Below are 13,361 nucleotides of genomic sequence, written 5' to 3' on the forward strand. Positions count from 1 at the left end.
ACACCCTGCAGCGTGCAATTTATTTAAAAAGGAGAAATTCACTCAAATGAATGTCTGAGATCACATCTTTTAAGAAATGATCAGTAAGAAAACCTCAAATAATCGACGCAACTTTATGTTTACAAGCTTGTCAGAAAAGCTGCCTTGATGGTAAAACCTGGCCTTGTTCTGAAACAGACACGCATAAAGAGAAGCATTGAGAACAAAAGACAGATGTGTCCGGTTAAGTAGCCATCCTTCAGCACTATCATGGCTCATTTTAACCAAGCCATCCACGACTCCCATGCATGGACATCTGTCTGTCAAGGATGGAACAAAAAAAATGTAAATGGGTGCAATTTAATGCGAGCCAATGCACACATTAAATATGAAGGACGTGAGCCTCCGCATGCCCTCCCAGACTGAGGGAGAAAAAAAAAAGATGGGAGGCAGAGGGAGCTGATTTAGAGGAACAGGCCAAGAAGCTCCCCATCCAGAATCAACATTACTTCAAACATGAGGTCATCTAAACATCTGTCTACAACATGTCCACCGGGAGTTCAATCAAAGCCCCGCTGAAACATGTACAATTGTTTCTGGAAATAAATATTAGGCCTAATTCGGCTGTGATTGGTGCAGCCACTCGGGAATCGCTCATTGCTAACTGCAAAGGTACTACACACACACACACACACACACACAGAGTTTTACTTTATTTATTTGATTCCCCCCTCTCCTCTTTTCCTCCTCTCCTTCATTTAGGCTAAGTGGCTTTATTTGTTCTTTCCCGACTGATTTCAGGTTCACTGTTTAAAACCAATTAAATCAGGAGAGCCGCGGTGCAGTTTGAAGGAGGCTCTGACAGTCTGGAGGGAGAGCTGCAGTAATCACACGCGGGGCGTCTGTCTCATGTCGTCACAGTCCATTTGCTGGAGACGGATCGATTTACTCATGGAGTTTAAAAAAATGCATCTACTAAGGAAATAACAAAGGACTTAGAGAAAACATTACAGCAGTGAGCATGTAACTAGATAGATTTCCAGTTTCTACTTTTAGAATTCTACCTATTTAATCATGATGACATTGTTATTTTAATTATGTTTTTCTGCCCCTACTTCCATCTTTTAGTTCCCTTTTTTCAGATAAGAGAGCATATATTGAGTATTTTTTGGTTTCATACAAACTTACACGCAGCCTGCTCTGCAGAGCACACATCCATCATTCTGACTGAATCCTCACCACTAAAAGTTGTACCATCCCTTTACCATGAAAAGAGATAAAGTATGCAACTACTACCCCCTTGTGGACAGAATGAGAATGGGCATTAAGGCATGAACTACAAGAGCATCATGAACCATGCACACATCTGCACTGCAGAATAAAATGTTTCTCATTACTGCACTAACAATGTAGAATTTAGACTTATTGGAAATACACTTAATAACAACAGCAAACATACTAGGGCAGCAACTAATGACGGTGTTCATTATTAATTAATCTGCTGATTATTTTCTCGATTAAGTAATTGTTTTGGATACACAAAGTAAGAAAAAGAGAAAGAGAAAAATGGTCTTGACAATTCAAGATGATGTAATCAAACAGCTGATTTTTTCCAGACCAACCCTCCAGAACCTACGGCTTTTCCACAAACGTTTTGCCTTGTGATTCTTTAAAATAAAGCTGTGTCTAAATGCGACTTTTCATCACAGGTAAAGAAGTTGCAAAATTTAAATGTCTTCACATGTCATATAGTCTTCTTTTAATGCATTTGCAAGGCAAAAATAACTAGAACCATCCACTATTTGACAAAAAAAGCAAGGATTATTATTATTATTATTGTGAATCACTGACATAAGACAAAGAAAAGGAAATCTCAAAACTGAGAAATTGGAACTAGAGAATGTTTTGTTTATTTAAGTTTAAAAAAAGCTAAACAGTATCAAAAAAAGTGTTCAATGCTCAATGACAGAATGCAGACAAAGCCCATACTAATATTACAGAGTCAACATATTTTATTCCACCAGGCACTCAACAAAGACATAAACAATTGTAAATCTGCAATAGATGTGACCATGTAGATGCATGCATTCATTCATTCATACACAACGTGACAAACACTTCATACACACAATTCCACACACATACTTGACCTCCATGCCAGATTTGGGCACACTAAGGAAAAACTGTGGCCACTAGAGGGTGCAGAAAAGTGTGTGTATCAACCGACTGACAAAGCAACCTTTAGAGCTGCTGATTGGAGCCAAAAATAACTGGTGCTAGTCTGCGCTTCAGAATACCAAACTGCGCCAAACGCAGCTTTCTCCCCACAATTCACATTTAATTTATGGCCTCTATGACCGGCTCACACATAAATTAACACCAGTCTGTCTTCATCCTCATTAACAGTGAAATGGGATGAAAAAGGGGAGTTAGAGTGAATGTGAAGAGAAACACTGGGGTCATTCTGCTCAGGGTTAAAACCTCTGTCCCATCAGTCTTGGTGAGGACAGACACGAGCCCCTCAGCCTCTGGTTGGAGGTTTAGGACAGCTGGTTGTCAGACCCTGGGGGCTTGTGAGGTGTAAACATGGAGGAACAAGCAACAATGCCAGAGTACTACGACACCTATTTTCTAATAAAAACATCACCTGAGACAAGTCCCAGCCCAGGTACTTCATAATTAGTTGACAGCATGAAAACAAGCGTCCATTGTTAATTTAAAGTCATTACATTACACATTATGTGCTTGTCAAGTCAATGTATACTAGTGATGCAGCCATCTTTGCAGAACTCCCAAAATAAAAGAAAATATATAAAAAAGTGCCAAAGAAGAAAAGCCAGTAGACTGTGCTTACTACTGTTGGAAGCCACTGCTAATTCCTTCTTAAATAAACCATTGTATGTGAGCAAAGTCTTGGAGAAAATGATGTAAATATTGGACTATTGGAACCAAAAGGCATTCATAACGCCACGGTAAAACACCTGGAATATATACTGCACAAGCAGTTTGGAGAAACTTGACATTGTATGATTGTTTTGGAACTGTAAAAAGATGACGTCATTAACTTTAACAGCATGAAAGAGGACTGACTGGCAACTTACTGCTGGGTGTCATACAAGTTTCTACTGGCTGTAACACTTATTCTAACTAGATGACAAGTTTAGTTTGGGAGTGAAACACTCACTGAGGTAATATACTGTAGGACCTCTACCAACCTCTATCAGTCACCACAGGAACTGCAGCAACAGGACATGTGAAAAAAGCCTTTAACCCCTTACTAGTAGACTGTAACTATCAGTCACAATTCCACAAAAAAGCAAACTAAAGAGATCAGAGATCTAATAGAAATGTAGAAGACTGTCAGTTTAAATAACATAGTAAATGTTTTGGGCTTCATCATTCAAGATCTGCTGGTGAGGAGGGAAGAGAACAAATTGTTGGCCACAAGCTGAGTTGGGAAAGAGATTTCTGAAGCATTAGTTGAGTCACTTATATTGATTATAGTCAATGTTTTTGATGGTGATATAAAGAAAGATACTTATGGTGTAATCTAAATATGTAAAATTAACTACATCACAAACAATAAGCATATAATGAAGAGGACACAGTGTACATGCAAGCATTTGAGAGGATATTAAAATGAAAATAGAGATGTCTGCCATACCTCAAGTAAACATTTCTGAATATGAAATCAATAGATCCTGAACCTATAAAGACTTTGCTAAAGGACCGTAAGATAAACAAGCAGTGTTGATCAATGTGGTGAGTGAGCACAGCAACAACACCAGGAATAAAAACATGAGGAAAGAGTTTTGTGGTACTTATTGTTTACAGCTGTTAGCTCGCTTGGCTGGAGAAAAAATAAAAAACTGACACCATAAAGAGACAGTCCACACTGATATACCCTCACAGTCGAGCCTGTTTGATAACTTAGTATTGTTGTTTGATGTTCCCAGGGAAAGATAAAAACATTGCATTTGCTCATTTTATTCTCTTCATTAAATATTTGGAGCATGACTGCCAAACTGGAACTCCACAAACAAGCTGTAGCAGCAGCTAGGTGAATGGATAAATGGTGAGCAAAACATGATACGGGCCTAAGATAACAATTTGGTATGAAATAAGACCTCAATAAAACATTAAACTACATGGAAGTTATACAATTCATGTTAAAGATCATATAAGATAGTAAAGACACAGCTGTCACAAAAGCAGTAAGAGGCTATCATAAATAAAAAACAAACTTTAAGAAAGTATTTATAGTGGAATTATTTTGTATCCTTGTTGTAGACTGGAAATTATTTATGCAATGGCTGTTTGTAATTTACTGAGGACTCACAACATGTGAATGCATCACATTCATTCCACAAATACACCAACAACCACAATCCTGATCTGCTGGTCGCTGAGCTGAACATGCAGAACAGTGTAGAACCGAAACTTAATTTCCACAGTAGCCGAAGGGTAAATGATTTCTCATTCACTGTCGTTACCACAACCGCAAGCTAAAATCAGTGACCTTCCACACCTATGAAACCCATGGCAAAAGCAGGAATATTTTCATGCAATCAACTTACTTCTACTGTTGCCATTTTTTGAAACACGACATATGATAATTCTTTGACATGGGACTTACAAAGAAGAGCAGAAAGAATAAAGCAACAGTGGCATCCAATATGCACAATTACAGAACAGTCTTCATCTACTTCAATCTGCAGGCAGTTTACCTGTTGTTACAACTCCTCCAATAAAGTTATTGTTTCACAATAATGGCTTGGGTGTGTATTGTTTGACAAGTCATTTTTTGGCTCAATGATTTTTTTGCATGCAGCAAAAGGTGTGCTCATTTGGATGTTAAGAAAGTTATGGAATAATCTCTGAAGGATAAAGGATGTGAATCGGGCTGCAATCACACCTCATTCAGAAATAAGCAATATTTCAAGAAAAGCGTCCATTCGTGTAATTTAATGTGAAGACTCGAGTTACCTCCTCCATCTCATCTCTTATCAAGGCTTAATTACCAGCATACGCTCAACCAACTGTTTCAACGCTTTTACTTTGCCCCTCTGCTTTACACGAGTCAGCAACGTGTCTACATGTTACGCAATAATAACTCACAACAGACAGCGTGAAGCGGAAGGGATTCATTTTTTCTCTTGTGAAGGTTAAAAGAGTAAAACTAGAGCAGAGAAACGAGAGGGATGACTTCTGCTCTCTTCCGGCTTCCACACCGCGTATGTCTGTCGTCATCCTGTTAAAATAATCGCCTAACTCATTTTTTCAAGTTTGCAGGAAACACAAAAAACTTCACCAAAAGTGTAACATATGACATTTATTGATCATTTCACTCAAAAAGGATGTAACAAAGGATGGCTATTGGCATAGTAATAACACTGTGTGTAAATTATGTAACTTAAGAGAAATAAATGACTTAGGCAATTTTTGAACATGCCTTTGTGACTTAAGCAAGATATGGTAACACTTTATTTTGAAGGTGTCTACATAAGAGGCACACAAGCCTGTCAGAAACATGACATGACAAGTATCATGAGCATTAATGTTACTTCAAAGTGTCATTAATGTTCATGACACGTGTAATGTTTATGACACGCTAATGTCACCTTAGAATAAAGTGTTACCAATATTAGTGTCAACAATAAAACATTGATCAACTAAACCGATAACTAAAAAATCTCCCTCTAGCTCTTCTTTACTGGGATGTGTCATGAACATTAATGACACTTTGAAGTAACATGCATGCTCATGATACTTGTCATGTCATGTTTCTGACAGGCTTGTGTGACTCTTATGTAGACACCTTCAAAATAAAGTGTTACCATATTAAGTCACAAAGGCATGTTCAAAAAATTGCCCAAGTCATTTATTTCTCTTAAGTTGCATAATTTACACACGGTGTTATTACTATGCCAATAGCCTTCCTTTGTTACATCCTTTTTGAGTGAAATGATCAATAAATGTCATATGTTACACTTTTGGTGAAGTTTTTTGTGTTTCCTGCAAAACTTGAAAAAGTTTTGCAAGAGTTAGGCGATTATTTTAACAGGATGACGACATGAAGAATGTTGTCCTCCTTAAGCTAATCGGTAACGACAAGGTTAGCATAGCCGATGAAACGGTTTAGCTGGTGACTGGTTTAACAGGTGACATGTAGTTCAGTTAAAAACAAAAAGAGAATGCCTGGCTGCTCGTTTTATCTAGTAATTTTATCGCGAAGTAAAATGTTATCTCTTGAGTCTTCATAAAAGTCTACATAAAAAGGTTAAGTGTGAGTGTCTTCTAAACCACAGACGCATTTGGTTCAAAGTCACCAGTTAACATGGTCACCAGTTAAACCGTAACACCGGACATTTCAGTTGCTCTGCCGTTACAGTTAGGGGAAGAAATAATAAGAAACTACACACTCACCAGGTCCAAGACAACATTTTGCCGACATACGAGCGGAGAAAATGGTTTCATGTCAGGCAGGTCAAAAGCATAAAACACATGATTAATCCGGTAAAAGAGAGGAATTTCAGCAACAGATGTTACACATCCATCGTCAAAACAAGCCATCAAAAATGGCGCGAAATTTCTTCCTCGTTTATCGACTTGAGTGCTTTATCGAGCTCAGTGCTGCCCCCCAGCGGCCATACTATGAATTGCAATAACCGTTTTATTTCTATACGCGACTTTTTCTTCCTCTGCTGTTTTTTTAGTGTACACCCACATTACTTTCCTATTTTCACCATTTTCCCATAATATATTTTGTGAATGCATGATTACGAAAATGTTTGGTGTTGACATTGTGTAGCCTGCAAGACTGCAAATAGGCCCTTCTCCTGTCACAACCTGATCCATATCAAATTTGTTCAGGTCTTATTCCCTGATCAATGGGACAGTTGATCCCAAATATTCAGAGCCCCTCCACAAAGTGCCCACTTTATGACAAGACACACAAACTTCCCAACAAGATCCCTGAGATAAATTTACGTATTGACAATCATTGGGGCTGGAAAATGAAGCCAACACAGAAGTGTCAAAAGCTGCAGGTTTTTGAATGGCTACTTGAGGCTGGCTCATAAAAGCAAATCAGTCCCCATGGACTCTTGTTAAACCTTTACAGCAGAAATAAACATGTTTACAGCCTAGTTCAAGAAATGCTTTTGATCTATTATGCTAATTTCTGAATTTAAAACAACTGTACAAGGGATGACTTCTTAGATAAGTCACCCACTGAAGTTATATTAAGGCTTAAAATGTTATGAATATTAAGTTAATGTACTCAATAGTTACATCCCACCATTGATTAAAATACATAAGGTGAAAAATAACCACACAAAAAACAACAATAAGTCAATTTATAACTAAAGTTATAAAATAAATATAGTGAAGTAAAATAGTATAACATATAACACTGAAGTAGGCGATATAGTGGCAGAAAACAGCATTACTCAAGTAAAATATACATACTTTGAATATGTATTAAATTACAGTACTTGAGTAAATGTACTTAATCGTTATATCCCACCATTGATTAAAGTACATTAGGTCAAAAAATATATACATTTAGAAGAAGAAAAAAACAATAACTCAACTAAAGATATGAAATAAATTTGTTGGAGTAAATAGTACATTTCCCTATGACATGTAGAGAACGACAATAAATACTACAATAAAATATAATTTGTTTGAATATGTATTAAATGACAGTCCTTGAGTAAATGTACTTAATCTTTAAGTCCAGCCCTTGGCAGCACATCACCCCACCCTCATCCACCTTCACTGGCTCCTGGTCGAATCACACATCGAATACAAACTCCTCCTCCTGACCTACAAATACCTCCATGTCCTCTCCCCTCCTTATCTCACTGACCTCCTCCACCCCCCACAAACCATCCCGAAACCTAAAGTCTTCTGACACAGGTCTGCTCATCACTCCATGCACCAAACTAAAAACTTTTGGGGCTCATGCCTACACCTTCACAGCCCCCACCCTCTGGAACTCAATCCCAGCCGAAACCAGAAATGCTGCCTCCTTGGACATTTTCAAAAAACTTCTCAAGCACCATCTGTTGACAAAGGCTTTTAGACTAACCACCTCAACCTGTCATCAGTGCCAAAATGTTTATCTTAATATATTGTATTGTATTGTTTTGTAGTGTAAAGCGCCCTTGGGCTTCTTGAAAGGCGCTATGTAAATTTAAGTTTTTTTTGTAAAGGTTTCTCTCTGGTTTGTAAATTGGAAGCCCAGAGAAAACGCATACCAGAGAAAAAGTCTGCTCTCAATGCAGGCCTTTTATTAGGCCACAGGTAAAGTTATGCAGCGCTGGACTGACACAGGTTGCGCAGGATTCCAGTCAGAATGAGCCCCGATCTTAGTCATAATTCACATTTTCATTCATCTACAGAAGTTGGACTTACACGCAAACCGAATCCTATTGGCCAGTTACTTATGACATGGACAGGCCAACAGCTGTTCAAGTCTCCTCGAAGGTTGTGATTCACAATGTATGTGTGTGTGTGTGATGTTGTAACAGGCGCGTATCTAGCCTAAACAAGATCACATATTGTGAGAACACACTGCCCTGTCTCCTGCCTGTCTGTTAACAAAAGACACAGCGACAGTGGAGAAAAACACATTGGCAATCCGTCTTCTTATAATTTTCAAATATAATATAACAATTATTATCATTATTATTTTAAAGTTTAAGTATCATTGCATTAAAGGTAATGGAGTGAGAATATTGAACAACTGCAGTTATGAAATTAAATCCTGCACAATTGTTAAGTTCAAAAGGCTCATGAAAAATGATATGCTAAATAAGTATAGGTTACAAACTGGATGAAGACGTTCTTGTTACTGCCTTCAGTGTTGTTGTTGTTATTTGTTTATTTGTTTTCTTTGTGGGAGTGATAGAAATTCTCCAATCTAAATAGTTTGAAATACTATGGTTGCCAGAAACTCTCTTATTTGAAAGTGTGGAGTACCAGGCCTAGATAATTATTTTTTACTTCCACCTACTCCCTTTTTTTTCCGGACCAAAATGATATAAGGAAATGCATATTGAATATTAAGTCGACTGGTTCTCATATTTAATTACTTAGACAGGGCAGATGCATGTGTATGTATAGGGTTATATATACTGTATGTGTGTAAATGTATATATGTTTATATACATCTGTATAACGCTGTGTATGTGAGTATGTATATGCATCTAGCCTACATTGTTGTTGTTTACGTTGTTGTTGTTTTTTTGGTTTGAAAGGAAGAATTAATAATTTCGTCACACTGTTAAAATAATTGCCCAAGTCGCCTGTTTTTTTTTGCCTAAATCATCTCCTCATGACGCCGGCAACCTATGGTAAAATCGCCTACATCCTCAGTTGATCAGATCATGTGATTTTACCCCTTTAAGATAATGGCCTATGTCAAGTGTGTGACTTAAGCAGATTTATTATGCCTAAGTCAAAATAAAATGTGAAGATGCCTTTGTGACTTAAGCAATATATGATATGGTAACACATTATTTTGAAGGTGTCTACATGTGACATGAGCGTGTCATAAACATGACATGGGATGTGTCATGAACATTAATGACACTTTGAAGTAACATTAATGCTCATGATACTTGTCATGTCATGTTTATGACAGGCTTGTGTGACTCTTATGTAGACGCCTTCAAAACCATATCTTGCTTAAGTCACAAAGGCATGTTCAAAAAATTGCCAAAGTCATTTATTTCTCTTAAGTTACATAATTTACACACAGTGTTATTACTATGCCAACAGCTATCCTTTGTTACATCATTTTTGAGTGAAATGATCAATACATGTCATATGTTACACTTTTGGTGAAGCTTTTTGTGTTTCCTGCAAAACTTGAAAAGATGAGTTAGGCGATTATTTTAACAGGGTGACAATTTTTTTTAAAAAGCGACTGGATGATGTACGCATGCGCATACTGAGTCCCTGCCCCGGTGGCTCTCTCCCGTGAACACACGGTTGTCCAGCGGGTGAACCATCTTGTTGGTGTATACTCTTTGAACGAGCAGCTCTCCAGCGACACGAATTGATCCATTTGTTGATTATCTACGCATGTGCGATTAAAACCCAGAAACATTTTGTCCCGTTCTCGTGGGAAGGAACACCGAGGACGTCACAGCATTGTTTGTCGAACTGGAACCCCTGTTGCTACGCTACATTGAGTTAGCAGCGCACCCGCTCGTTTAGAACTATTGCGTAAGTCGTTTGAAGTGTTTGTATGAACTTACCTGCGGATCCACCGGCGATAATCTGGTGAGAAGCCTCCCGGAGCATGCTCTGCGGCTTCTTAGTTGTCATTTTGTAGTGTTGCCTATCAAAACAAACACACGGAAAGCGGTTAGAGTGAAGCGGAGACACGGTGACCTGAAGTGTAGCCGAGCGTGACTTTTATCTATCTTGTAGTGAATGTGAACACACACTACCTACCCGTCCTTTTCCTGCTCTGGCTGTGAGGTGTCTCGGCTGTTTCTGGTCCCGCAGGCTCCACTGAAGTTAACTCTGCTCGTGTTTAGTTGCAGCCCACGCTGGAGACAGCGCAGCAGTGATATCTCTCCGAGTGCTCTCAGGCTAGGCTAGGCTAATATGGAATCAATTACCAGCACTGAAAAAAAAGCTGGTTCAGATTTACCCTCCTATCCTATTGCCTCACACCCAAGTGTTTGAATATTGTAAATAAAAATGGAGAAACCCTGACCCCTTTCTGCTGATCAATACAAGACAAACAGTCACATGTCACACATAATGAGCACAAGGGTCATCATTAACATGAAATCAGAATTTATAGTTATTGATTATCTGCATCTTCATATAGGCTACTTTGTTTTGTTTTATTGACAATAAAGCCACTGTAAATTCAGTGTTGAGTAGTTACAGATTACATATAAATTGGATTACTTAATGAGATTGCAAAAATAACTAAAATCAGAAAATTATCCCAGCTTGCATTTGAAATTAGGCCTAGATTATAATTTCATTTTTGTCTTTAAAATATGATTATTATTATTATTATTACTGTTATTATTATTAACAATAATAGATTGTCAAGTTGCCAGTTTTGTTCATGGGGCTTTAATTGTTTTTTTAAAAATTATGATTTATGAATAATGGATTTTAAAAAAAAGTTTTTTGTTTTTATTTATATTATCAAATGGAAGGTGAATATTTTTAAATAAGTGCTCCTCTTTCTGTGGCTTTTGAATAAAAAAAACTATTTCAAAATAAACTTACATTAAAGAAACATCATCTCACATGTTGTAGAATACACACAGTACACACTGTTGTATTGGCATTGAAAACTGCAATATTATTTGATTTGATTTTGGAAAAATCACAAAGTATTAAGATTAGATTACATTTTTTGTAATCCAGTGGGTTATGTTACATATTACACACATTTGCATGTCATCTCTATTCAGTAACTGACTACATTATACAGTAACCTGACCCCATCCTGTCAGTACAACAGTACAAAGGGGGATAAACTATAATCCTTCTAGTTTGAGCAGGTTTCAACAGGTAACACACTGTGATTCATGAAAAAAAAACGTACTTTGTTCAATTTCAGTACGAAACTCCACCCAAAATCTAACTTTTGAGAATCAAGATAAAAAGATAAACCTAATTAGTAGTTTGTTGGACTCATAGTTTATTAATGTTCTGGTGAACATGTTTATTGTCTAGTATATAAATCCCCCAGAGCTCAAGGGGACAGTTTGAAATAGAGTTTTTTTTTGTCTGACAAACTGTTAAAAACCCCAAATACATCCAGATTACAATCCAGAGAGAAGACTTCATAACGAGGCTGCAGTCAGCTGGAATTCAGCCACGTTTCTCCTACAGGAGGTATTAAGTGTTTGATACCTAGAAGATTAACTGGAGTATCCCTTTAAGAAAAGAGTGTCACCTAGTTAAATAATGCAAAGGCACAGATAGTATCAACAGGCAAGATATCAAATATTGATAGAAAATGGAGATTTGATAGCACACGTCTTACATAGGACAAGTACTGGTGTCTGAATTATGACTTTTCATGTAACTGGTTTATAACCAGTATTTGCCCTTGAACCAAATGGCTCAGGGGGTCGGCAGGTTTTACATAAGAGACATGTACAGTATGAACATATGAGCGTTGTCCCCTCTTATGTAATGTTTTAAAGATTGTTTAGAGTCCTTTTTTCCCAGTAGTCAAATGTTCTGTTAGATCAGAGAGGTGTAAGGTCACTCTTCATCATCATAGCCCAACAAGGTTATTTTTATTATTATTATTTTTTTTAACTTTCTTGTGACAATGTGAATCATTAGATCAGCTACAGTCATGGACATTTTTTTTTATTATTACCACCCTTTTTCTTCAATTTCTTGTTCATTTTAATACATGGCACGACTAAATGTGCACTTGTTTGTCCAAAAAGGATAAAAACAAAAAGGATAACAACAAAAATAGCTTATAAGAATTTAATTTAAGAGCTGATATCTAGCCATTTTCCATGGTTTTCTTAATAATAATAACCAAAATCACGATCAAGAAAACCATGGAAAATGGCTAGATATCAGCTCTTAAATTAAATTCTTATGAGCTATTATCTACCTTTATTTGAACCAGGCATTAAAATGAACAAGAAATAGGAGAAAACAAGGGTGGTCTAATCATTTTTTCCATCACATAAAGATCTTCACACGGGTTTTGACATTTTTTTTAATTTCAGTGTCCCTCACCTGCACAGAAAGCATGGTGCTTTCATATATTATGATAATGTAATTGTAGAGATGTTACTTATCAGGTTGAAGATATCCATAAATATTCACTTACACATATCTATACATTCCTTTACCCACCTGCAAAACACATAAGACTAAACTACATTTACATACATACATGTACATACTGTACTTCAGTACAATTCTGAGGTACTTGTACTTTACTTGAGTATTTCCATTTTATGTAGCTTTTTACTTCTACTCGACTACATTTAGCTGACAGCTTTAGCTACTTTTCAGGTGGAGATTTAACATGAAAAACATGATCAATTTAAAGTGATTAGACATTTTTTAATTAAACCACATAACAGTATATCAAGTAGTTAAACTGAGTTAAAGTTATCTTTTCAAAATTAATTAAAACACTGCTTTACATAAATGCAGAAATACAAATAATCTAATGATATATTTAGAATAAATATAACAATATGAGTGGGATCATTCTGCATAACAAGTACTTTTAGTTTTGATACTTTAAGTACATTTTGATGCTGATACTTTTGTAGTTTTACTTCAGTAAGTTTTGAATGCAGCACTTTTACTTGTAGTGGAGTAATTTCACAGTGTGGTATTAGTACCCT

General features: G+C 36.7%; 1 protein-coding gene across 2 annotated transcripts in view; it reads right to left on the minus strand.

Moving 5' to 3' along the window:
• slc25a21 (solute carrier family 25 member 21) overlaps positions 1 to 10,583 on the minus strand; it is a 95,713-nt gene extending 85,130 nt beyond the window's left edge. The window contains exons 1-2 of one of the 2 annotated variants that reach the window (XM_059353761.1): positions 10,450 to 10,583; positions 10,251 to 10,333 (exon numbers count right to left, since the gene is read on the minus strand). In XM_059353761.1, coding sequence (XP_059209744.1) covers positions 10,251 to 10,320 — 70 coding nt within the window. In that variant the 5' untranslated portion in view covers positions 10,321 to 10,333; positions 10,450 to 10,583. Of the gene's footprint in view, positions 1 to 6,405; positions 6,553 to 10,250; positions 10,334 to 10,449 lie in introns of those variants that run through there. The other variant, XM_059353762.1, reaches the window with a different exon arrangement.
• Between the last annotated feature and the right edge of the window lie 2,778 nt (positions 10,584 to 13,361).

This window comes from Centropristis striata, chromosome 16 (genome assembly GCF_030273125.1).
Source record: "Centropristis striata isolate RG_2023a ecotype Rhode Island chromosome 16, C.striata_1.0, whole genome shotgun sequence".
NCBI classification, from domain to species: domain Eukaryota; kingdom Metazoa; phylum Chordata; class Actinopteri; order Perciformes; family Serranidae; genus Centropristis; species Centropristis striata.